Source organism: Leucoraja erinacea, chromosome 31 (assembly GCF_028641065.1).
Source record: "Leucoraja erinacea ecotype New England chromosome 31, Leri_hhj_1, whole genome shotgun sequence".
In the NCBI taxonomy this organism is placed as follows: Eukaryota; Metazoa; Chordata; class Chondrichthyes; order Rajiformes; family Rajidae; genus Leucoraja; species Leucoraja erinaceus.
This window is the reverse complement of record NC_073407.1, coordinates 28,109,867-28,137,559: the sequence shown is the minus strand read 5'-3', so window position 1 is coordinate 28,137,559 and position 27,693 is coordinate 28,109,867. Positions and strand designations below refer to the sequence as shown.

General features: G+C 42.6%; 1 protein-coding gene across 3 annotated transcripts; it reads left to right on the top strand.

Annotated features, from left to right (window-relative positions):
* The first annotated feature begins 933 nt into the window (after positions 1-933).
* On the top strand, positions 934-23,224 carry LOC129712192 (tetratricopeptide repeat protein 16-like). Of its 3 annotated transcripts, none has more exons than XM_055660458.1 (13): positions 934-1,049; positions 1,503-1,637; positions 2,331-2,509; positions 3,264-3,354; positions 4,583-4,726; positions 8,084-8,184; positions 10,396-10,525; positions 11,772-11,986; positions 15,028-15,275; positions 20,360-20,501; positions 20,961-21,126; positions 22,011-22,153; positions 23,072-23,224. In XM_055660458.1, exons 2-13 carry the CDS (start codon positions 1,578-1,580, stop codon positions 23,136-23,138), a joined length of 1,686 nt encoding a protein of 561 aa, XP_055516433.1. In that variant the 5' UTR covers positions 934-1,049; positions 1,503-1,577; the 3' UTR covers positions 23,139-23,224. The 3 variants fall into 3 exon arrangements, with proteins under 3 accessions (XP_055516433.1, XP_055516434.1, XP_055516435.1); XM_055660459.1 differs by having other exon boundaries at positions 988-1,045; XM_055660460.1 differs by lacking the exons at positions 934-1,049; positions 4,583-4,726 and having other exon boundaries at positions 1,218-1,637.
* Positions 23,225-27,693: the final 4,469 nt, after the last annotated feature.

The window sequence follows — 27,693 nt, the reverse complement described above, 5'->3', positions numbered from 1 at the left end:
GCAGCAGCAGCAGCAGCAGCGCTCCTCCACCGCTCCACCCGCTCCAGACTCGGCCAGCCCCGCGACGGTGAGGTGAGTCGGCACCAGAGTCCCCGGTCTCTTCCTGTTGGAGGCCGCTCCTCATTGCAGCCCCAACGATAACGGAGACCCGACGAGAAAGGTCGGGTCTCCCGTGCAGGGAGAGATTTAAAAAGTTTCCCCCTCCCTCCCACTCCCCCACACACACACCCCAACAAAAAAATAACAAAAACTACATAAAAACATAGACAGAAAATAATAGAAAGCGGACGGGCTGCAGAGGCCGCTGCTGACGAGAGTCGCGCCGCCCACCGTGATCAGCCATGATTGAATGGCGGAAAGGACTTGATGGGTCGAATGGCCTAATTCTACTCCTATTACATATGACCTTATGACCATATGACTGAAGGTCACCTATCCATGTTCTCCACAGATGCTGCCTGACCCGCTGAGTTACTCCAGCACTCTGTGTCTTTTTTTTTTGCATTGGCCATCCTGATTCCTGAATGTTGGTTGCCGATAGCAACAGGTCACCAAGAGCAACAGGACGCCGGTTCCCCATAGCAACATGACGCGTGTTACCCATAGCAACAGGACGCCGGTTACCCATAGCAACAGGACGCGTGTTACCCATAGCAACAGGACGCGTGTTACCCATAGCAACATGACGCGTGTTACCCATAGCAACATGACACGTGTTACCCATAGCAACACGCGTGTTACCCATAGCAACATGACGCGTGTTACCCATAGCAACATGACACGTGTTACCCATAGCAACATGACGCGTGTTACCCATAGCAACATGACACGTGTTACCCATAGCAACATGACGCGTGTTACCCATAGCAACATGACGTGTTACCCATAGCAACATGACGCGTGTTACCCATAGCAACATGACGCGTGTTACCCATAGCAACATGACGCGTGTTACCCATAGCAACATGACGGATACAAGTCGACACGGAAGTTGGTGGCGGCAACAAGTCTATGGTCTATGGTCAGTTCTACACCCGCTCAAAGTGTAGGTGGGTAAAGGGTTTGATTTATTAAAAACGGTTCCGCGCATTACGTTGTCAGCGTTCAGACCCCACCCTTGGGTCAGGGGACATTCGGGTTAATTGTGGTGGTGGGGAGAAAGCTGGGAGAGAGGAGGGGCAGGAACAAGTCTAGTGAGCTGCTGTATCAGCTAGATTCTGCCTCTCCTCTCCCACCAACCCCCACCCCGCCCGCCATTTTGAAAATACCTTTGTTTGTGTTGAATTCACAACCTCAGCAGCGTTAGGGTTACTTCTAATGAGAGGGTGTTGCTGCAAAATATATAAACTTGGGTGATTGATGGAATTTCCACTTGTGGGATAATCCAGAACAGGAATGCACGGTCTTTGATTGAAGGCCCAAGCCGTTAGGAGTGACTTCATGAACACATTGACACATCAACAAAGGAAATTTAGAATTCCTTTTTTTTTTAAATGGTCAAGGTTTTATTACAAGATATGCACACCATCCTTGCAATGAACGGCAAGTTACAAAGAATCTAGAAGACCCATAGAATCATGGAGGAACCCAAGGAGGAGGAAAAGAGGGAAGAGGATCAGTGCCAAAACTTGGTTGAGGTAAGAGGGGATAAACAAAAACCTCTAAATGATTTGTTTTAGATTCAATTTATTTTTCAGTTTATCACATTACCTCATTTAGTTTCACCCAATCAGAGATAACCCTTCCCTTCCCTTCCCTTCCCTTCCCTTCTCTAACTCTGATGTGAAATGTTGACTATTTATTTTCTCAGAAATGCTGACCTGACCTGCTGAGTCTTTCCAGCATTTTCCATTCATTTTATTTCAGGCCCTGTGGAGTGGGGGGAGGATGTGTGTTTATTAGTTCGGGTAAACCCAGGCAGCAGCAGGTGATGGCAAGTGACTACCTACTAGACAAGGCCCATGCACTACATTCCCATGGGCAGCTACACACAATGCTGCACTTCAGCTTTGGGAATCCATTTATATTTTAATGCCAATTGAAGTCTTTACTTTTCCAATGTCATAATTGCCAGGTGAGTTATTGAAAAGTACCAATCAATACAAATCCTTCCTCTTTCATAGCACAAATATAAATGGATTCCCAAAGCTGAAGTGCAGCATTGTGTGTAGCTGCCCATAGCACAATCCAACCCTGCATTGCCCTGGTCTGCAACATTGTACACAAAAAAACCTTTGTCAATTGTTTCAATGACTCAAGATTGCCCTCTGGATGGTCCGTTACACATGGCTGTCAAAGGCTCTTGATGATTCAATGTTCTCTTTCTATAGGATACAATCATGTTGGAAGCAGGAGTGTTTCCCACAGCTTTATCTGAAGAACAACTGGCTGCGGCCACAGAGAAATCACGACAAAATCTATTTGGATCCAGTAAGATTTTTTCTCTGGACACCATAGAGAAGAGAAATTATGTTATGTCGGACATTATAAATGATCGGGCTAAAGAACAGTGAGTATAACAGCAGACATGGGTGCTGTAAGAGACGGCTTTAGACTTGTAAAATAAATTTGTTTGGTCATCACTGTGATCAGTGATATGATCGCCGAGCAAATATAAAATATTATTGCTATGGCATTGATTTATATGGGTCACATTTTAGAGTTTCAGTGAAGAAGAGCGATCACTAGTTCAGAGAGCATGGTACATCAACAGTATGTTATTGTGACTAACAAAAAGAATGGAGATGAAGAAACTAACTGAGTCACAAAGCACAGTGGTAGAGTTGCTGCCTTACAGCACCAGATGTATGAAGTTGTGGAAATAATAAGTAGTTTAAATTTAATGACCACTAGGCATACAGACTATTGTCAAAGCCCCTGATTCCACTCGCTGCTCCCCGTCAGAACCTCCCCTAAGTTGCATGCTATGTAAATTGTCCCTAAATGTGTAGGATAGTGTTAATGTACGGGGGGGGGGCGCTGGTTGGTGCGAACTCAATGGGCCGAAGGGCCTGTTTCCATCCAGTATCTCTAAATTCAACAAAACTAAAGAGGAAAGGTCCTAATCGACAATGCTCTTCTCTGACCACCAGAGGGAAGCACTTACCTGGCTTCCCTTTCTGCACCTTCTTTATGTACAGGTCATCTATCAACACTGTTCTTACAAATACCACCATACTGTGATATAGTTTACACAAATACACACACTATAGTTAAGGTCCTATATCTCAGACATTGATTTACTGTTCACATCTTTTCTACAGCTATGAACGAGGCAAGATTCTCCTGAGCAGGGGCCTTTTGGAGGAAGCAGTAATTTCATTCAATAAAGCCCTTACTCTGGATCCTCAGCAGGTAAGATTAGTTTCTCCTTGGTGCAGTGGCAGCCAAGGACACAGGCTTCATTCCAATACAAAGAACCTGTTCATGGAGTCAGAGTCATAGTCGTGCAGCCCAAACAGGCCCTTCGGCCCAGCTTGCCCTTGCCGGGAAAGGTGCCCCATCTACACTTAACCCACCTGCTTACGTTTGGCCCATTTCCCTCTGAACTGAACCTCTCATCCTCCTATGCTCCAGGAAATAGTCCAAACTTGCCCAACTTTTCCCTATAGCTCAGGTCCTGGCAACATCCTCGTAAATATTTTCTGCACACTTTCCAGCTTAATAACATCTCTCCTATAACGGGGTGACCAAAACTGGACATAATACTCCAACTGTGCCTTCATGTGTCTATCTAAAAGCCTCCTAAATGCCACGATTTTAGCTGCCTCCTCCACCACCCCTTCCAGGCTCTCACCTTAAAGCTATGCCCTCTAGTATTTGTTATTTCCTTCCTAGGACAAAGGTTCAGACTGTCTACCTTATCAATGCCTCTCATAAATGTATATGCTTTTATCAGATCTCCCCTCACACTCCAGAATTACAGAGAAAACAATCCAGCTCTTTCCAACCTCTCCCTGTAGTCATCACTCTGGTAAACCTCCTTTCCAAAGCCTTCACATCCTTCCTGTAAAGGGATGACCAGAACTGCACGCAATACTCCAAATGTGTCCTAACCAAAGTCTTGTAAAGCTTCATCATGAATTCCTAATTGTTATACTCAATGCCCCGACCAATGAGTTTTTCATTGGAGTTATGGACTTGCATGAATAACTGCAGTACAGATATATTTGTCTGTATTTTCCTTATTTTGATTTGACATACATGGAGTGATACAGCAGTGGAGTTGCTGCCTTTGTGCCAGAGACGCGGGTTCCATCCTGATTACGAATGCTGTCTGTAGGGAGTTTATACGTTATTAATGTGACTGTGGGTTTTCTCCAGCTGCTCCAGTTTCCTCCCACACGCCGAAGACGTGCAGGTTTGTAGGTCAATTGGCTTCAGTAAAATTGTAAATTGTCCCTGGTGTGTGTAGGATAGTGCTAGTGTGCAGGGATCACTGGTCACACAGACTCAGTGGGCCGAAGAGCCTGTTTCCATGCTGTATCCATAAACTAAACTAAATACATATAATGTTCATTGTAGGTCTGGCAAAATGCTGATTGGTTGAAGAAAATCGTGTTTTAATTGCCTTACATTGCAGAAAGAGTTTTATCTGAGAAGGGCCGAGGCATATCTGATGTTTGGCGATTTCCAGTCTTCTGTCCTCAACCACAGGTTGGCCAGCAACTTGGACCCTTCAGATGATGCAATTGTGACCCAGATAGGCCACACCTTGTACATCCAAGTATGTTCATCTTTCTTTTGTGTATGCTCTGTTTAAATTAGAGTAGAAATTAGATGGAATAGGATGAAAGAAAATTCTATCACGCGAGCATAGATGTGTTCATTTGAATGGACTTTTTGAACACACTATAATCTAATCAGTGCTACATGTTAGGATTCAGTCCTGCCCCAGCTTCAACTGAATTATTGTGTTCAATTCCTGCCCTTATGATCAAAAGGATGTGGAGGGTTTTTTTTTTCTTTTTTTAATAATCTTTTTATTAGAGCCATATACATATCATATTAAAAACATTTCATGGATATCATTCCTACATTACTAATATTATCGATTGATATTAACTCTGCTTCTAGTTTTTTTTATATAGATGGAAAATAAGAAAGAAATTTAAAAAAGGAAAAAGCATGATAAAGAAGAATGGAATAATTTACTAAAAATACATTGGAGATAAGTTCGTAAATTATAAAATATAACTTTTCATCTAATCCTTAATTTGAGTTTCAGTCAGGTTCCCGTGCCGAACCAGTCTGCTCCTTCAAGTAGTCAATGAGTGGAGATTATATTCTGATAAATAATTCTTGTTTGTACATTAAGACAAGTCTGATTCTTTACAAACGTAAGGTCTCCGACATTTCCATAATCCACATTTTAATTGTGGGGGTTATAGGACCTTTCCAAAATTGAAATATAAATTTTTTCCCAGTTATTATACTATAGTCGATAAAGTTTCTTTGGTTGCTGTAAATGTTAGGCTTTGTTCTGATATTCCTAGTATTATTAGTTTTAAATCGGGATCCAATTGATTGTTGACAACTATAGATATTATATTATTCTGAAAATGTCAGTCCAGAAGTTTTTGATTTTTATACAATTTGCGAATGAGCGTCTGTGGACATGATTTGCAAGAATGATTCCTAGGCTCAGAAACCTCGGTTATATGAACAGGTTGGAGAGGTTGGGGCTGTTTTCCTTGGAAAAGTCAAGGCTGGAGGAAGACCTAATGGAATTCTATAACATACCCCCTTAAATGGCTTGCCACTTATATTTAAATTGTGGCCCCAGGTTATGGACTCTCCCAACATCGGGAACATATTTCCTGCCTCTAATGTGTCCAAACCCTTAATAATCTTACATGTCTCAATAAAATTCCCTCTCATCCTTCTAAACTCCAGAGTGTACAAGCCCAGCCGCTCCATTCTCTCAGCATATGACAGTCTCGCTATCCAGGGAATTAACCTTGTAAACCTACGCTGCACTCCCTCAATAGCAAGAATGTCCTTCCTCAAATTTGGAGACTAAAACTGCACACAATACTCCAGGTGTAGTCTCACTAGGGCCCTGTACAACTGCAGAAGGACCTCTTTGCTCCTATACTCAACTCTCCTTGTTATGAAGGTCAACATGCCATTCACTTTCTTCACTGATATGAATTCCATATCCAGTCGGCTAGCTCTCTCAGGATCCCTTGCAATCCAGACTAGCCTAATGTGTGAAAACTTATCAAAACACTTGCTGAAATGCAAATAGACTATGTCTACAACCCTGCCTATATCAGCTTTCTTGGTTTCTTATTCAAAAAACATTATAAAATTTCCCACATACAAAACCATCTGACTATGCATAATCAACCTCTGTCTATCTAAATGCATGTATATCTTCTCTCTGAGAATCATCTCCAGTAACTTTCCTACCGAAGATATTAGGCTAACTTACAGTTCCCAGGTTTTCCTTTTTAGCCCTTCTTAAAGAGAAGCACAAGCAATAATAATAATATAATAATGGATGGGATTTATATAGCGCCTTTCTAGATACTCAAGGCACTTTACATCGCATTATTCATTCACTCCTCAGTCACACTCGGTGGTGGTGAGCTACTTCTGTAGCCGCAGCTGCCCTGGGGCAGACTGACGGAAGCATGGCTGCTAATCTGCGCTTACGGCCCCTCCGACCACCACCAATCATTCACACACATTCACACACAGGCAAAGGTGGGTGAAGTGTCTTGCCCAAGGCCCCAATGACAGTATGCACTCCAAGCGGGATTCGAACCGGCTACCTTCCGGTCGCCAGCCGAACACTTAGCCCATTGCGCCACCTGTCATCCCTCCAGTCTTCCAGCACCTCCCCCTTGTCTAATGATGATTCATATATCTCAGCTAGGCTCCTGCAATTTCTTATCCAGCTTCCCACGGTATCCTTGGATACATCTCATCAGACCCAGGATATTTATCTTCCTTCATGTTTTACAACGTTATGCATGAGGAATGTCCTCAAGACATTGCCATTAACTGTCCACAGTTCCCTAGTTCAGTTTTAGTTTAGTTTAGAGATATAGCGCAGAAACAGGCCCTTCGGCATATTGAATCTGCACCGACCAGCAACCCCCACATTAACACAAGCCTACACACACTAGGAACAATTTACACTTATACCAAGTATTCAAACCAAAGCCAATGAACCTACAAACCTGTACATCTTTGGAATGTGGGAGGAAACTGAAGATCTTGGAAAAAAAAACAACCCACGCGGTCACAGGAAGAATGTACAAGCTCCGTACAGACAGCACCTGGGTCTCCGGCACTGCAAGTGCTTTAAGGCAGCAACCCTGCTGCAACACCACCGTGCCACCCAGATAACTCTTCATATCTTTCTCAGTGGTATAACCAGGAGAAATATTCATCAAGGGCCTTGCCCATCTCCTGTGGTTCCACACATAGATGACCACTTCGGTTTCTGAGGCTGTTATTTTCTCTCTAGTTACCTTTGTCTTTTAATATACATAGAATATATTTGGATTTTCGATAATCTTATCTCCAGATCTATCACCTTCCCCCACAACCCTCCAAAGTCCTCCAGGGATACACAATTGCTATGGCCTATACCTGACACATGTCAATAGACAATAGGTGCAGGAGCAAGCCATTCGGCCCTTTGAGCCAGCACCGCCATTCAATGTGATCATGGCTGATCATCCCCAATGAGTACCCCGTTCCTGCCTTCTCCACATATCCCCCGACTCTGCTATCTTTAAGAGCCCTATCTAGCTCTCTCTTGAAAGTATCCAGAGAACCGGCCTCCACCGCCTCTGAGTCCTATTTCCTGACCAGACCCTCATTTCCTTACCTGCCTTGCCCTTCATTCTAACGGGAGCAAGTATGTCTTAAATTCTCACTACCACACATTTCAAAGCTTCTCACTTTCTGGATGTCTCTTTACCCGTAAACAATCTGCTGCAATCAACTTTGCAAGTCTTTGTTGTAATGTCATTGTTGGCATGGAACGCTGAAGTAAATGCATAATTTTCTGTCCACTTTGTGTACAAGGTTCACTAACCAGCTGTGATGGGATTTTGTTCTTTAGGGTCAGTACCTGTTTGAAGTCAACATGTATGGCGAGGCCTTGGAAATCTTTGCACTAGCTTCAGAACTGAGACCTGCAAATCAACATTACCACATGCGCAGGTGATTCATTATACAGTCATACAGTGGAATGAGTGGAAACAGGCCCTATGGCCTAACATGTCCCTGCTACACTTGTCCCACCTGCCTGTGTTTGGCCCATATCCCTCCAAACCTGTCCAATCCATGTATCTGCCTGTTTCTTAAACATTTGCATAGTCCCTGCTTCAACTATCTCATCTGGCAGCACATTCCATACAACCACCACCTTTGTGTGAAAAAGTTACCCCTCAGATTCCTATTAAATCTTTTTCCCCTTCACCTTGAATCTATATCCTCTGGTCCTCGATTCCCATACTCTGGGCAAGAGACTCTGTGTGGCTACCCGATCTATTCCTCTCATGATTTTATACACCACTATATAAAATCACCCCTCATCCTCCTGCGCTCCAAGGAATAGTCCCAGCTGACTCAACCTTTCCCTATAGCTCAGACACTTGAGTCCTGGCACCATCCTCATAAATCTTCTCTATAACATTTCCAGCTTGACAACATTTTTGCTATAACACGATACCCAGAACTGAACACAACATTCTAAATGCGGCCTCACTAACATCTTATACAATTGCAACATAACCTCCCAACCTTGATACTCAATTCTCTGACTGATGAAGGCCAATGTGCCAAAAGTATTTTTGACCACCCTATCTACATGTGACTACCTTCAAGGAACTATGTACCTGCACTATGAGGTCCCTCTGCTCTACAACATTCCCCAGAGCCCTATCATTCACATCTTCACCCTCTTCCCATGAACATGGTCAGAGTGCCCTGATTCAAGCTAGAACTGGTCAAAATACGAGCCATTATGATGTTACTGTAATTTCCATATGGACATGACATAGACACCAACCTGCTTTATCACCGTGAATCTAATAACGTGAATCACTGTCACAGCTTTAAAATGACTGTTAATGCCAAAGCTACTATTGTAACTAGATAAATATTAATTAATATTGCGATCAGCAGATTATGGAAGAATGTGAAGGTGAGTAGGTATCTAAAGATGAAAGACTAATATTTGAGAATTACATTGTAGCCATTTCTCAACACGTTCCTGTAATTAGCAACGATAGTCAGAACTATAGTTGAAAGGATGAGGTGGGGCCTCATTGAAGCTTACCGAATAGTGAAAGGCCTGGATAGAGTGGATGTCAAGAGGATGTTTCCACTAGTGGGAGAGTCTAGGACCAGAAGACATAAAGGACTAGAGGACTCAGAATAAAAGAATGTACATTTAGAAAGGAAATGAGGGGGAATTTCTTTAGTCAGAGCATGGTGAATCTGTGGAATTCATTGACACAGTTGGCTGTGGAGGCCATGTCAATGGGTCTTTTTAAGGTGGAGATTGACAGGTTCTTGATTAGTACAGGTGTCAAGGGTTATGGGGAGATGGCAGGAAAATAGACTGAGAGGGACAGATTGATCAGCCATGATTAAATGGTGGAGTAGACTTGATGGGCCGAATGGCCTCATGCATCTCCTGTGACATGAAGTTATGAACATGATTTGCTACTTGCTTTTGGCAGGAGCAGAAAGCTGGTGGTTAGTGCTGGCAGGTCAGAATTTGATGCCAAGACCCTCTTACTCACACACTGTAGCTTGCTAGCTACTTCAGAGGGCAGCTAAGAGTCAAAGATATTGCTGTAATGTATGTTAATATGTTGTTGTCATGGCCAGGCTAGTTTAGTTTATCATTTTCATGTGTACAGAGGTACAGTGTTGAGCTTTCAGTATAACAAGGTTCAGACTACACCACACACTTCCTGAATGCTTACTGTCAAGACTTACCTGCCTTGAGGAGATTGCAGGTTTTTCCCATTGAACACGTGGCCTCAAACACACAATATTCTCTCTGAAATGTCCTCCTCATCTTATATGTCCCAATCTTCAGACAGAAATTTTTCACAATAAGGTACTGTAGCATTGATGGTATTCCAAAACTCTCAATAACCTTGGCTGGCCAAAGTACATCGACCTTTCACGTTTCAATATCTACTGATTTGCAGGAGAGAAATCCATAAATCAACAGATGTAGATTGATATTCACATCTGCAATACCATTCAATAATCTACAAGATACACTGTGATTAAATGTCCTCCACAAACCTCGATGAGTACAGTTCCCAAGCTCAATGCTAGCCATGTGTTGAAGTAGACCAAAAAACAAGCACAGCAAATGTTATTAATTGCAAGTTGGAAATTGTTTCCCAGCATTGCCACCTTGCTCGCATTGGGAAGGCTTGAAGATTGCCTCCAATATGTCACCAAGCAACTTGAGGTTGTGACTTCTAATCCAGAGCTCTACATCCTACGAGCAAGACTGCATGACCACTTTTCAAATGTAAGTACAGCTCATTACTTCTTCATGGATCATATCTTTGTGTTTTGTGGTTATAACATTTAATTTTTTGCTCTAAAGAAATAAGTTGTGCGATTGGATGGTTACTGTTATTTCATTGAAACTCATATCAAGAATCTGTAGGATTCCCCAATTCATATAGATTTTGAATGTTATCTGTTGAATTTTTTTCCCTCAATCTCCCTTTTTAAAAAATGGGGTTACATTAGCTACCCTCCAATCCTCAGGAACTACTCCAGAATCTAAAGAGTTTTGAAAATTATCACTGATGCATCCACTATTTCTGCGGCTACTTCCTTAAGTACTCTGGGATGCAGCCTATCTGGTCCTGGGGATTTATCGGCCTTTAATCCATTCAATTTACCTACCACTTCCCGGCTAAACTGGATTTCACTCAGTTCCTCCATCTCATTTGACCCCCGGTCCCCTGTTATTTCCGGCAGATTATTTATGTCTTCCTCAGTGAAGACAGAACCAAAGTAGTTATTCAATTGGTCTGCCATGTCCTTGTTCCCCATGATCAATTTGCCTGTTTCTGACTGCAAGGGACCTACATTTGTTTTAACTAATCTCTTTCTTTTCACATATCTATAAAAACATTTGCAGTCAGTTTTTATGTTCCCTGCCAGTTTTCTTTCATAATCTATTTTCCCTTTCCTAATTAAGCCCTTTGTCCTCCTCTGCTGGACTCTGAATTTCTCTCAGTCCTCTGGTAGGCTGCTTTTTCTGGCTAATTTGTACGCTTCATCTTTTGTTTTGATACTATCCCTGATTTCCCTTGTTATCCACAGATGCACTACCTTCCCTGATTTATTATTTTGCCAAACTGGGATGACCAATTGTTGTAGTTCATCCATGCAGTCTTTAAATGCCTTCCATTGCATATCCACCACCAACCCTTTAAGAATCAATTGCCAGTCTATCTTGGCCAATTCACGTCTCATACCCTCAAAGTTACTTTTCTTTAAGTTCAGAATCACAAAGACTCAGCCTCTGGCATGTTACTGGTAGAAATGTGGCTTTCTCTCACATAAAGCAATTGATATTAGCTCAATTAATTATTAAAAATTTAAGATTAATTTATTTTGCTTGCCAAGGATATGAAGCCATGTGGAGGCAGGATAGGTGAATGGAGGGGTTTCCCAAAGCAAACCAATTCCTGAGGTGATTCTGAGCATGGGGCATGTGCTATATTTGTTCATTTTATTTCTCACCGTCTAATCAACAGGTAGTTAGTTGTTACCAGGATGTCAGTCGTGCTCTGACCATGGATCCCTCCCATCAAGAGGCTGTTTTGTTAATGCAGACACTGGTGCAGAGAGCTGAAGAGGCTAAGGCTGGTGCAGTGAATAAGGCTCTGCAAGGCAATATGAATGGTGCACTCCATTGCATTAATCAGGCAATAAACAACAATCCCATTGAACTTGGCTATTACATCTTCAGGTAAAGTCAACAAACTACAGATAAGATAAAATCCAAATGCTGCAGATGCTGTAAGTCTGAAACAGGATCAAGAATTCTAGCAGTGGAGAGGAGAACAGAGTTCATGTTTCAGAACATCAGAGTTAATGTTCAGGTTATGTCAAGCCATTATTTCTAGCATAAATAATTTGTTGCATGCTGAAGTTTAAACTGAAGAAGGGTCCTGACCCAAAACATCATCTATCTATGTTTTCCAGAAATGCTGTGTGATCTGCTAAGTTACTCCAGTATCTTGTGTCTTTCCTTGGTAAACCATCATCTACAGTTCCCTCAGATTTAACGATAAACTATTGCATCCATCATAAGAGGTCAATTAGATAAATACCAAGTAGGTGAAGCATTTAAGTGGCTTGAAGATAAATATTTATTTCCTAATTTAATTTTCTGTTACAAATAAAAATACTGATAATAGTCTGCTATCCTGTTTTTGCCACCAAAGTGGATAACCTCACATTTATCCACATACTGCATCTGCCATTTATTTGCCCACTCACCCAGCCTATCCAAGTCACCTTGCAGCCTCCTAGCATCTTCCTCACAGCTAACACTGACCCCCAGCTTCATGTCATTTTGTTGTCTAAATGCATTTCGTTGTCTCTGTACTGTACACTGACAATGACAATTAAAATTGAATCTGAATCTGAATCCGCAAACTTGGAGATGTTGCATTCAATTCCCCCGTCCAAATCATTAGTTTCCCTATGATCCACTGCTTACATGTGCATTAACTACATCATTTTGTCTACTATACATGTTATGATGAAGGCAAAGCCATTTTCCTTCAATTACTGTAATTTGCTTTCTTGTCCTAATTTGACACTTTCAACTAACTAACAATTTTTAGGTCAAGCACTACTGTGTCCACTTTGGTGAAGCAGCCTCCTGTGGCTTTATCCATGTGATTAATCTAATGGCTGGTGATGATTTGGGTCATGATGTCCAATGATTGAAGGGTGTTATTTCTCTAACACATTTTTTTGCAGGTATCACTTAGTGATTGTAATATAATGCTACATTACTTGGCAACACAACAGCAGTGACCAATGGACAAAGGATGGATGCTTCAAAAACTACCACCGTTTGACTTCTGCACTTGCAACTAAAGAAGGGAAATCAGGGAACAATTTTTCATGTAAAGGAAATCTGTAATTCTCATTAAGGGCAGTAGTGACAGAGCAATCTGCACATCGATTGAGACTGAGCTTTTTGTTCATTCGGCGCACCAGGGCATCCCTGATCTAGAGTCGTTGGTGAATGCATCAGCCACAATTCTGATGAGAGGCAGAGTTTGAGAAGCTGAATATCCTCCTGATCACGTATATCCCCTACACTCTTGATTCACACAGTTTTGCTCCATTTCAATCCCGTTTAGCTGATGGGATTCTAACTGACAATCGACCATCTGCTGTAATTCATACACAAGAGCTAGTTAATGTAACTTGTGTTGAGGAATCAAATGTCAGATTTTGTGTAACGTCTGCACAATTGAAGTCTAGCTTCCTTCTATGTTTTATTTACCCCTACTGCCTTCCCCTCTGTAGAGATGAAGACGGACACTTCATTTGACCTTTTGATCCCGTCAGCTGGTATTGAATGATTGTGTGCTCAGATTCCTTTTTCTCAAATCTTTTTTCCCCTCTACAATTCTCTGTTTCTCTGCATGTAAAGGACAACCCACAGTGCTTGCAGCTTAATAATTATTCATAATTAATCATAACTTTCATTCTTCTAACTCATCACAACTTGAAGCAGGGTGAGGGAATGGGAATCAGGGGTGTAAAAGTTCTCCACATTAGGAAGCAACCGGTGATATTGCCCCAGATAGAACAATGGAATTCTTACTTGCTGCAGCACAACAGAATATGTAAACGCAGTACACTGTAAACAATATGATAAACGAGAGACAGTTCAGTGTGTGTGTATATATACACATACTCACAGGTACACACGCATATGTTTTTGAGTATATGTGTATATATACATACACATGTTATTTGAGTATATGTATATATACATGCACACACACTCACAGGTACACACACATATATGTTTTTTGAGTATATGTGTATATATACATAAACACATAATCACAGGAGTACACACACACACACACACACACACACACACACACACACACACACACACACACACACACACACACCGGTGCACACACATATATGTTTTTGAGTATCTGAATATATATATTTTTTTATATATATATATTTATATTTATTTATATATATATCTATATATCTATCTATCTATCTATCTATCTATCTCAATCAAACCGGAACACGCACACACACGGCCGCTGGACTTACCATCGCCCACCGGGAGCTCTAATATCAAAAGCCTCAATCAGCTCAATGCAGCAGTTTAACTGCTTGATGAGGGAGAAGAAGAATAAAGAACAGAGAACAGGGAAGAGATAAGACTTTTTCCTTCCATCACAGTGAGGAGGTGTTTGGCGATTCACTGTGATGGATGTTTGTGTGGAATTGTGTTAATTGTGTGTTTTGGATTTTTGCTGTTATGACTGCAGGAACGTAATTTTGTTTGAACATTGTATGTTTAAATGACAATAAATGGCATTCTAATTCTAATATGTTTTTTGAGCACACACACACGCACACACACACACACACACACATACACACACACACACACACACACACACACACACACACACACACACACCCTTCCTGATCCATTCCACAGTGAATCGTTAATTAATGGACATCAAATCAAAGCCTATATCTATGTGGCACAAGCAACATTTTTCAGCATAGCATATTCAAGACTTCAGTTAGAGCCATACAGCATGGAAACAGGCCCTTTAGCCTATCTTGCCCATGCTGACCCAATTAATTCTTGTAAAATAGAATAGTGAGCAAGATCCTGCAAATCCCAATGCCACTTTAATCTGAACACTCATTGTTGATTATTTATTCTTTTACATTTTAGTACCTTCACTTAGTCTTAATTTTCCTCCACATTTTCAGGGGAACCGTATTCAGAAGACTCAAGAATTTTAATGCAGCCATTGATGACTACCTCCATGTCTTAAATAAAGTCAGCAACATGAAGCAAAGCGAGACCTACCTGGAGACTCAGAGGCAGCTCCTTCTCACCTACAATGACTTTGCAGTGCACTGCTACCACAAAGGTTTTTATGAGGAGGCAATCCTTCTCTTAAACCAGAGTATTAAGGAAGAGAAGCAGGAAAAAGGGTTGTACATTAACCGAGGGGGTAAGAGTACATTTATTTCTAACATTTGTGTTAAGGGTACGTGTTTGTGCCAGGGTTGTGCCTGCGTTATCGGGTCAAGGAAAGAATGTGGCTTTCATCATGTAGTTACACAGAAGGAAAACACTGTATCAATTCACAACTCCAGTTTTGGGATGTGGGCAGTCACAAGAAGAACGTACAAACTCCACACAGACAGAACCAGAGATCAGGATTGAACCTGACATTTATGTGTAAAACTTTTCTTATCCACTTGCAAGTAATTTGATTTTTTTTTTTTTAAAGACAATGCTGGGAATACTCAACAGGTCAAATAGCAAATGGGCAAAGGAAGTCTGGAAAGTGGGATACTTTTAAAGGAATGATGCATGTTCCTGTTGGAGGGAAGAGTTCATTATTAAGGATGAGATTTTGGGGTATTTGGAAACAGATGATAAAATTGGCCAAAGTCAGCATGGTTTTGTGAAAGGGTAACCTTGCAGACAAATTTGTTGCCGTTTTTAAGGATATAAGTAGCAAGATAGACAAATGAGGGTCAGTGGATGTTGTTAGATTTTTCAGAAAACCTTTAATGTTCCTGCATTTGAGGTTGTTAAACAGGATAGGAGACGGTATTTGAGGCAAGATACAAGCATGGATTGGCTGAACAGCATATTTAATATTCATACCATTGGGTTGTAAACTACCAAACTGCAATATGAGGTGGTTCCTCCAGTTGGCATGTGGCCTCACTCTGACAATGGTGTCTCATCGATATATATAGGCAGCCACATTGGGAACACCAGTTTCAGCAGATGAGGTTAGAGAAGGTGCACATGAACCTCTGTCTCACCTGGAACTGGAGGTGATGTAACACCTGCTCCTCTACCTCCTCCCTCACCTCCATCCAGGGAGCCCAGTAGTGATTGAGTTGATGATATCATTGTGAGGTGGGGTTCCTTACATTAGATTGCACAAAATTAGGGGAGATTTACTAGAAAAGTTCAGAGTTGTAAAAAAAGCACAGGCAGATTTACTCAGAGCTGCTGTAGATTTGGAAGCAATAGCAGGAGAAGATTAGCAAGCCCATTGGAGGAGAGAAACGAGTCAAAGCGAGGAAAACAGTTGAAAACTGAGGAATTTGGATTGTCAATTGGTAGGCAATTTATCAGTCAATATAAGCAAGACTGCTCTTAGGGAACGGCAGTGAGGGAGCGGCCTTGTGAGGGAAGTGCCCTATGCGTAAAGTGAGTCTTTGGCTCGAGAGTCTTCGGAGAGGAGGCTACGCAAAACACTGCAGAGGGAGAGACGAAAGAAGGAGATGTCAGGCAAGCTGATTCAGAATGATGCTTGCAGTATGTGGGAGGTCAAGGACACCGCTGGTGCCTCTGGCTGCTACAAATGTGACAAGTGCATCCAGGTAGAGCTCCTGAAGGATCGTGTTGGGGAACTGGAGAAGCAAGTGGATGACCTCAGGGTCGTCTGAGAAACGGAGTCGTTCCTCGACAAGTCCTACAGTAAGATTGTTACACCTAAGGTACTGGAAGAGAGAAGGTGGGAGACAGTGAGAAAGGGAGGGAAGCATGGAATGCCAACGTCCCCGGGTGGTGTACCTCTTGTAAACAGGTTCATCCGCTTAGAAGCTGTTGGGACAGAAGACGTGTTTACACTGAGCGGTGAACTGGCTTGCGATGCGAATAGGGCTGTTGAGCCAAAACCAAAAAGGCCAACGTCAGGCAATGCCATTGTAGAGGGAGACTCCATTGTGAGAGGTACGGACAGGGGTTTCTGCGGCAACAGACGGGATGCGAGGATGGTGTGCTGCCTTCCTGGTGCCAGGATCCAGGATGTCACGGACAGAGTGCAGAAAATCCTCAAGGGCGAAGGTGAACAGCCGGAAGTGGTAGTGCATGTCGGCACAAACGATGTCGGAAAGAAGTGGATGAATATTCTGAAAAGTGACTTTAGGGAGCTTGGAAAAATGCTGAAAGGCAGGACCTGCAGGGTTGTTATCTCCGGTTTGCTTCCAGTTCCTCGTGCTGGCGAGAGCAGGAACAGGGAGATACGGGACCTGAATGTGTGGCTGAGGGTGAGAACTGGTACACGGGGCAGGGATTTAGATTCTTAGATCACTGGGATCTGTTTTGGAGTAAGGGGGAACTGTACAAAAGGGACGGGTTGCATCTTAACAGGTGGGGGACCAGCATTCTGGCAGGCAGGTTTGCCACTGCTACACTCTCCATCCTAATGAAGAACTCAACCATATTATGGTCACTCTTGCCCAAGGGGCCACGTACAACAAGATTGCTAACTAACCCTTCCTCATTACTCAATACCCAATCTAGAATAGCCTACTCTCTCGTTGGTTCCTCTACATGTTGGTTTAGAAAACTATCCTGCATACATTGCAAGAAATCCTCTTCCTCAGCACCCTTGCCAATTTGATTCACCCAATCTATATGTAGATTGAAGTCACCCATTATAACTGGATGAAGCGTACAAATTAGCCAGAAAAAGCAGCCTAACAGAGGACTGGGAGAAATTCAGAGTCCAGCAGAGGAGGATTAATTAGGAAAGGGAAAATAGATTATGAAAGAAAACTGGCAGGGAACATAAAAACTGACTGCAAAAGCTTTTATTGATATGTGAAGAGAAAAAGATTAGTTAAAACAAATGTAGGTCCCTTGCAGTTAGAAACAGGTGAATTGATCATGGGGAACAAGGACATGGCAGACCAATTGAATAACTACTTTGGTTCTGTCTTCACTAAGGAAGACATAAATAATCTGCCGGAAATAGCAGGGGTCGGGGGTCAAATGAGATGGAGGAACTGAGTGAAATCCAGGTTAGCCGGGAAGTGGTGTTGGGTAAATTGAACTTAAAGCACACGGTATTGGGCATCCCAGAGTACTTAAGTATTGATGTGGATAGAGAACTGGCTGGCAGACAGGAAGCAAAGAGTAGGAGTAAACGGGTCCTTTTCACAATGGCAGGCAGTGACTAGTGGGGTACCGCAAGGCTCAGTTCTGGGACCCCAGCTATTTACGATATATATTAATGGTGTGATTTGGATGAGGGAATTGAATGCAACATCTCCAAGTTTGCGGATGACACGAAGCTGGGGGGCAGTGTTCGCTGTGAGGAGGATGCTCGGAGGCTGCAAGGTGACTTGGATAGGTTGGGTGAGTGGGCAAATGCATGGCAGATGCAGTATAATGTGGATAAATGTGAGGTTATCCACTTTGGTGGCAAAAACAGGAAAGTAGACTATTATCTGAATGGTGGCCGATTAGGAAAGGGGGAGATGCAACGAGACGTGGGTGTCATGGTACACCAGTCATTAAAAGTAGGCATGCAGGTGCAGCAGGCAGTGAAGAAGGCGAATGGTATGTTAGCATTCATAGCAAAAGGAGTTGAGTATAGGAGCACGGAGGTTCTACTGCAGTTGTACAGGGTCTTGGTGAGACCACACCTGGAGTCTTGCATACAGTTTTGGTCTCCTAATCTGAGGAAAGACATTATTGCCATAGAGGGAGTACAGAGAAGGTTCACCAGACTGATTGAGATGTCAGGACTTTCATATGAGGAAAGACTGGATAGATTCGGTTTGTACTCGCTAGAATTTAGAAGATTGAGAGGGGATCTTATAGAAACTTACAAAATTCTTAAGGGGTTGGACAGGCTAGATGCAGGTAGATTGTTCCTGATGTTGGGGAAGTCCAGAACAAGGGGTCACAGTTTAAGGATAAGGGGAAATCTTTTAGGACCGAGATGAGGAAAACATTTTTCACACAGAGAGTGGTGAATCTCTGGAACTCCCTGCCACAGAAGGTAGTTGAGGCCAGTTCATTGGCTATATTTAAGAGGGGGTAGATGTGGCCCTTGTGGCTAAAGGGATCAGGGTGTATGGAGAGAAGGCAGGAACAGGATACTGAGTTGGATGATCAGCCATGATCATATTGAATGGCGGTGAAGGGCCGAATGGCCTCTACTCCTGCACCTATGTCTCTGTTTCTAAAGTAAAGAAAACAATATTATTTGGATGTTAGAACAATGTAAAGTCACAAAGTGGGTGGGACAAAACCATCTGCATGACATTAACACATCCATGCTCAGCTCTGCGCTGCCTAATGTTATGATATAAATTGGTCATTTCAAACATCAAGAGATATCTCAGGCAATTAGCATAATTCCAAAGACTGCCAATTGCATGTACCTCCTGAGTCTTGGTCCTATTGATCTGAAGGTGGGAGGTAAGGGGATGGTTTTGGCAATGGGAACCAAAGATACATTCCTCCCCCTATGTTTCATTCAAAAGGTCTGAAGACACAGTAAAGGCCTTGAGCGTCATGCTCAGCGGGTTTTGAAGTATGTGTTATTTTGATAATTCTTTCATGAGAGTAAAATGATTAAAGAGTTGCCCATCACGTCCATGATAAAGGCTATCCATTAATCTCAGGTGATTGGGTATGCCCATATGGAGTAATATGATGCGTAATAAACTGATAAACACACATGTAACCATTGATCATAAATCTCTGGCAACACCAAATGGTGACACCAGCCATGGGCAGGCTAATGGTGACTTGCTCTAATGACATCACCACTGCCAGCAGATTGAGGAGTTCTCCCCACAGCATGTGTTGCGCAGTTGAACAGAGCAAGGCCAATACAAGGAATGTGTGAATGTCGGAGGCTGAGTGGAGACTAAAAAAAGTTCAGTAGAGGCATAGATGGGGTAGACAGCCAAGGGTGCAAATGTCCAACACTAGAGGTGTGAGGTGAGAGGGGGAAAGTTTAATAGAGATGTGTGGTGCGTGCCTGGAACACATTGCCGGGGTAGTGGACGAGGCAGATACTATAGTGATATTTAAGCTTTTAGATAGGCACATGGATTAGCAGGAAGTAGAGTGATCCACGCAGGTGAGATCAGTTTAACTTAACATCATGTTCAGCACAAACATTATGAGCCAAAGGGCCTGTTCCTGCACTGTTATGTTCTATGTTCAGAACATTCATTAATATTAATACATGCATTTAAATGTAAATGCTATTCGATTATGTCAAATTATTTTTTTAAATGAGGTGTCCGGTTCCATTTGATTCAGATTGTTTCCTCAGGCAATGTCATCTGGACTTTGCACTGTTGGACTACGAACAAGCGCAGGACTTAGATCCTGATGACTGGCACATACAGATTCGCATTGCAGCAATCAACAATGAGAAGGGGCTTTTGGACCATCACAACAGGTGGGATATTGGTACCACAAGAGACTCTGGGAATAACTGCTCTGCTGTTCTTTCATAATAAAAGTACAGGATCTTTTACATCCACAGTAGCCTCAATTTTAATTCTCATCCAAATGATGGCATTCCCTCAGTAGCACATGGGCATTGGGTCAGACTTGAACTTGCACTCTGCTCAGTCAGCAGAACTGTAACTAACTGTACTGCAGAAACAAACTGTAATAAGGATCCTGAGGCCCCACAGGTGACCTGACGTTTAGAACACTCATGGTAGAAAAGCAGAAATCCCAACCTCTGCCACATTTAGATCTGCAAACTACAAATTTATGGGAAATCACATTTTACACTAAACAAATGTTGAAATTTCTGTCTTTCCATTGTACTTGAAAACAAGAATAATGATCAGTGGGGCAGGCATCTTGTTTTATACTGATTGGATCTCCTTTTGTTTACTTTTCCCAGGAAATATCAGCAGGCAGAGAAACGATTTACAACAGCCATTGAAGGAAACCCATACATGTCACAGTACTATCTTCACCGGGCAAAAACACGGGAGGTACTGATGCAGGTCACTGGGTCCCAGGAAGATGCAGTCACCTCATTGTTGTTGGACATAAAAAACAAACAGGTCAGATCTAATACATCCATTGTTCTAAATTAGATCATTAAATAGCTTGTTATTCATGCCTTGGATGTCCCTTAATGTTCATGTCGAGGATGTCTTCAAAGTCAGTCCACGGTGTATGTTTTGTTATGAAGAGTGGACAATGTTGTAATGGGAGTGTGGCACAGAAGGACTGCTGACAAATCACAATCTGCTAGCCAGCTAAAGGTGGAACCTGGAAACAGGCCCTTCAGCCCACTGAGTCCATGCTGACCTAGTCCTATCCTACACACTGGGGGCAATTTACAGAAACCAATTAACCTACAAACCCACAAGTCTTTGGCGTGTGGGAGGAAACTGGAGCACCCGGATAAACCCTGTGTGGTCACAGGGAGAATGTGCATACTCTGTACAGACAGTACCCATAGCCAGGATTTAAACCAGGTCTCTGGCGTTATGGAGCAGTAACTCTACCGCTGCGCCACTCTGCCCAAATTAGGTTGATTGAGGCATTTAATATTGCCACCTTGTTTCAGGGGACCTTTCTTGTCCTTGAATGTCATCAACTCTGAGTCAGTGTGTTAGGGGCCCCAGCCTTACAACTGAACCAGGGAACAGACACAGTGGACACTCTGGTATAGTATGAAGGAATGGTCCTGACTGTGATTCCCAAGAATGAACAGCAGACCCATAGTATTGAGACTTATTCAAAGGACATAGAAGCATTGAAGCGATTCAGGGAAGTTCACTAGACTGAATCCTGGGATGGATGAGTTGTCTTATGAGGGAAAGTTAGACAAGCTGCTGTTTACAAGAGAGAGAAGGATCTAGAATCCCGAGGGGTCATGACAGGGTTGATGTGGTGACCTGGAAGGAAACTTATGGTCTGCTCTCTATTTCCTATTTAGATTATTCCTCTTCTAACGCACCTATTTCCTGGAAAATCAATGGATGAGATCATGGCCAGCAAGGTTGTTGAATGTGCAAGATCAAAGCTGAACGCCAGCCTGCAGACAGCTGTACCACTAATCCCAAGGGTGTTTCAGCAGAGGTGACGTGCTGGCTTTCTGAGTAGGCTGATATTATTTCAAAGTTCCAGATATCAGTTTTGATTTTCCATTCAAATTCATTCAACCCAGTCTTAAACTAGGAACCTTCTCACCTCTTTAATTTCCCCATTCGCCCTGCGATCTACCTCAGCTTGTTCTTTGATCATTTGCACAAGACGCACGCAGACGCATTCTTATTTAAAAAATCTGAAAACAAAAAACCTGCATCTGTTTTTGTAAACCTGCATCTGCAGTTCCTTGTTTCTCAATCCAGTTGGCTGGCTCTCCCTGGATCCCATGGGTAGCCGAACATGTAGAACCAGAACCAAGGCCTTGCTGAAGTGTGTAGACATCTATGGCCTTGCCATGTCCTTAAATATATTACATTTTATATTATCATGATTAGATTTTTTAAATGTTAACCTCCTTAAAAGTGGTGTACATTTGCTGCTGAGCCCATGGAACGTGATCTGTGCCTGGACACAATAGCCTGTCCATGTTAGTCTCTCAATGTAATGTTGCACCCACTAAGTAGTCACTAACTGGAGATTAGGAAACCATTTCAGTTATTTTTCACTTTTCAGTAAATTCTAAAATAGTGAGATTATAATTGAGCAACATCCAGCATTGTAGGGAAAACCACGTGGGAATTTGGAAATATTTAATTGGAAAATAATGTCATTCAATTTGGGTTAAAGTGCTGATTGGATTCCTTTTATTTGCAATATTTGGCTACGCCAACAAAATACTGACATAAAAATGCATTTTACACTATTTAGATTTAGATTAGCTCAAATAATCTCAATTTCAAGCCTAATTTTTAGCATTTGTCTTTGCTCGAACACTACAGCAAGAAAAATGACTCTGAACTAAATCAAGTCGAGTGAAAATTGACTAAATGAATTGTTCTTTTTTGTCAGCCTGACAGACAGCTCATTCAAAAGCACCCAAAGGCCAGGAATGTTGGCACAGACTAAGAGACCATGAGAGTCGCCTGTCTCACTGAAATCAAATAAATATTTCCAATTGATTCAAGAGCATGCCTTGCATTATATTAAAGTGTTTTACAACTAGTTATTTCAAAGTTCTTTTTACTTAATGGCAGTTGATGAAACATAGTTATTCTGCGTTCAAATCCACAGATTTGCAGTAAATACGATTTTACTCACACAGTTCACAGAGTAAGATGCACAAAATGTTGGAGTAATTCAGCAGGTCAGGCAACATCTCTGGAGGAGGAATGGGTGACATATTGGATCGAGACTCTTCATCTGACTGACAAGGTTCTGTCAATGCTGGGTCAGTTACAGGGGATGCGTGCATTTAGCATGTGGTTTGGACCCGCAACCTTACCCATTCCTTCTCTCCACAGATGCCGCCTGTCCTGCTGAGTTACTCCAGCATTTTGTGTCTATCCTGTTCGGGAGGATCTGAGCATTTAACAGACCAATGTCCTATTGGAAGGGATGAATGCATTTAGGGAACCAAACCAACTGGGCCACCCGGATGTGGTGACTCGAGACCGATGGCCCACCCTCCCAATGTTGAATGTTTACCCTGGCAACTGCGATAGGTACTATCTGCCAGCCATGGTCACCGCGGGCAACAGGAATCGGGTACAATGCCAGAGAAACAGCTCCCCATTCAAGGAAGGCAGATTAATATATCTAAATGGTATCGAGTTGGGAAAAGGGGAAGTACAAAGGGATCTGGGGGTCCTTGTACATCAGTCAATGAAAGTAAGCATGCAGGTACAGCAGGCAGTGAAGAAAGCCAATTACATGTTGGCCTTTATAACAAGAGTATAGGAGCAAATAGATCCTTTGCAGTTGTATGGGGCCCCAGTGAGACCACACCTGGAGTATTGTATGCAATTTTGGTCCCCAAATTTGAGGAAGGGCATTCTTGCTATTGAGGGAGTGCAGCGTAGGTTTACAAGGTTAATTCCCGGGATGGCAGGACTGTCATATGCTGAGAGAATGGAGCGGCTGGGCTTGTACACTCTGGCAGTTTAGAAGGATGAGAGGGCGTCTTATTGAAACATATAAGATTGTAAAGGGTTTGGACACGATAGAGGCAGGAAACATGTTCCCGATGGTGGGGGAGTCCAGAACCAGGAACCACAGTTTAAGAATAAGGAGTAAGCCATTTAGAATGGAGAGGAGGAAACACTTTTTCTCACAGAGAGTGGTGAGTCTGTGGAATTCTCTGCCTCAGAGGGCGGTGGAGGCAGGTTCTCTGGACACTTTCAAGAGAGAGCTAGACAGAGCTCTTAAAGATAATGGAGTCAAAGGATATGGGGAGAAGGCAGGAACGGGGAACTGATTGTGGATGATCAGCCATGATCACATTGAAGAAGGGCCGAATGGCCTCTACTCCTGCACCTATTCTCTGTTGTCTATAAGATGCATGTGTTTAAGATGCCGTGCTATTACACGTATGTTGCATGTGTGTAAGTTAACAGTTCGGGATGGTACACCAACACCTTGCACGATGGTAACATAATGTCCCAACGTTTTTACTCAATACCCTGACTAATGAACGCCAAAAAAATGTATTCCTCAATTGAAAACCACGCATGGTTCGCGAGGTCCACTGAGGGGAAGTCCATGTCTGCAGCATTTAACTCAAACCATCCTAAGTTGTATAAGAGATGTATCTACCACCTTTCTATCCATGACCTATCTACGACCCACCCTTGACCTATCTACAATTATCTATCTTCCATCTCCAGCCTCTATATGTATTCCCCCCATTGGAAACCATGGATATACCGCCAGTTCCACTCTGAGGTGGAGTCCAAGTCTGCAGCATTCAACTCAAACTATCCCAAGGAATACAATAAATCTATCTACAACCTTTGCAGAGCCATTAAGAATGTCAAGAGGCAATTCTGGACCAAACAGGAGATGTTAGGTAATGACACGGATACCCATAGATTGTGGCAAAGCTTGCATGTTATAACGGGCTACAAAGTAAAGGCGGGTAGCATTGTAGGGGTCACTGGAGAGTCTCCACAGGATGTAGAGGTGTCGGTGTGCCTTGTTGGAAGCTGGTGGGGCAGTTTAAATGTATGTTTGCATAAACAATATCTTGCAATATTTTGAAATATCAAAGCCTGAAGGGTTTGAATGCATTCTTGTATGTGTGATTGTATTTTACTCTTTGGATTTTTGAGTGAAAGTTATCTTGCATTTGAGGTCAGTGAATGGTCTGTGAGATTCAGACTTGTGGCAACTTGTGATTTGTACAAGAAATGAAAGAAACATGAAGTGAGCAAAAACAATGTTACTTGTTTGTTATATCGTTTCTGGGAGAATGGAATAGATGGATAAACCAATGGACTGAATAATTCTGACCATGCATGTGCAATAAATTGGCAGTAACACCAGTGATTAAAGAGGCAGTGTTGCTTTAAGAGTTGTGGGAGGTGGAGGGAGCTCTACCCTATTTATCTTTATTGTTCGAAGCTTTCAGTGTAGAAATTAACTGTTTCATTTCTGAAATTAACTGCCAACATTTATTTTTGCAAAGATTTTAATGATGGAGATGTGGAAGCATTCAGTTTATTTTGTCCGATCCATGGTTTTCACTTGGTTTTGTTTTCTTTTTCTATTTCTTTCCTTTTGAATTGATTTCAAAGAGAGAGCCTGATTCCACATGGAATCCATGTTAATAATAATAATAATAATAATAATACATTTTATTTATGGGCGCCTTTCAAGAGTCTCAAGGACACCTTACAAAAATTTAGCAGGTAGAGGAAAAACATGTAAGGGGAATTAAATAAATAGTAGAGACATGACTAGTACACAAAGTAAAGAGAATTCAATTCAAAACACAATATGAGGCAATTCATGCACAGATGAAAAGGGAGGGGGACGTGGGGCTAAGGATAGGCAGAGGTGAAGAGATGGGTCTTGAGGCGGGACTGGAAGATGGTGAGGGACACGGAATTGCGGATCAGTTGGGGGAGGGATTTCCAAAGCCTGGGAGCTGCCCTGGAGAAGGCTCTGTCCCCAAAACTGCGGAGGTTGGATGTTAGGAATGTGAGTGTCTCTTTTCCAGACATGAGATGCCAAAACTTCAGAAATATACTGGCATTTGGGGAATTATACTATACATTTATACTGGGAATTTAATTTGGTATTTTGGGAGATAGATTGGAACAATTTGGAGTAATCTTAAATATTGATTTTTCTTTTAACAACAATGCAATACCAACAGATTTAAAGATATTGCTCTGATTACTGATTTTCAGTATTTTAGTTCTTTTGGGAAAGCTTGTTTTGATGTAATCAGTGTAACTAGGATTCCTGTCTCCTCAAATGCAAATGTATAGGTGCTTGAAGTTCAGCATGTGTCTGGTACCATGCAATACTGATTAGGTCAGATTATTTCTTACAAAAAAAGTTTTTTTAGAAATAATCACCAAAAGAGGCAAACATTCAAGAAATTAGACTTGGAAGGGTAAACAAACCTGGGGATATGCAAAATTCCAGCAAGCCCTGACCTCCTCCCCACCTCTGGGACTCCCAGAGTTGACTAAATCCTTCCGTTTGTACTGTGCTAATGAAAGAGGACATTATACAGCAGTTGTATCACAAAACCATGGAGACGGAATGAGGCCAGTTGCATACTATTCAACTAGGCAAAGTCCAGTGGTAGCTGGGCTGCACTGATGTGCTTAAGCACTTGACTGTGACGTGGGCAGTGTATGTCAGACAACATAACACAGTAAGGGCGACTATAGCTTTCCACTGTCCCCACAGAACAGTGCGAGCCTTAGAGCAGGGGAGTTAAGGGCAGTATCAGTTAGTTGATAAGCAAAATGGTAGAGTGTGTACTGCTTATTGACAAACATATATGGGTAGATTTCATAGGCCCCTTGCACTAGTCTCAGTACTCATTGATGTCTATGCTGGGCAGAGGCATTCCCATGCTCAGATTGTTCGGTTGCAACTGTAGCACTCAGGTGGGGGGGACTCTTCAGGTAAACTCTGACCAGGGTTAACTCCCTGCTCTATGAGGAGAGTGCAAAACTATAATCCCCCTTAGTGTGTTGGGTTCTGAGGCTTCCACACAGTCCAGGTACACCAGCACGAGGGACAATTTACAATTCTTACCAAAGCCAATTAATCTACAAACTGCCCACCTTTGGAGTGTGAGAGGAAACTGGAGCACTCTGAGAAATCCCACACAGTCACGGGGAGAACATACAAGCTCCATATAGACAGCACCTGACAGTAGTCAGGATTGAACCCAGGTCTCTGGCGCCGTAAGGCAGCAACTTGTGGGCCCGCCTGTCTGGGAGGATGAGGGTGGGGTTTAGGGTGGGGAAGGGTGAGGGTTGGGATGGGAATGAAGGGTGGGGGATAAGATGATCATTGTGTGAGGGTTCAGAAACAAGGAAGTGTAACCATGGTAGGGGGGCCCAGTCACACAGTGAGGGCCCAGTCACACAGTGAGGGCCCAGTCACACAGTGAGGGCCCAGTCACACAGTGAGGGCCCAGTCGCACAGTGAGGGCCCAGTGAGGGCCC

Excerpts from the sequence above, each read along its gene's own strand:
- LOC129712192 (XM_055660458.1), top strand. The coding sequence starts at position 1,578 with ATGGAGGAACCCAAGGAGGAGGAAAAGAGGGAAGAGGATCAGTGCCAA. Across the intron at positions 2,510-3,263 it reads AATGATCGGGCTAAAGAACA|CTATGAACGAGGCAAGATTC; the intron begins GTGAGTATAACA and ends TCTTTTCTACAG. Across the intron at positions 11,987-15,027 it reads CTTGGCTATTACATCTTCAG|GGGAACCGTATTCAGAAGAC; the intron begins GTAAAGTCAACA and ends CCACATTTTCAG.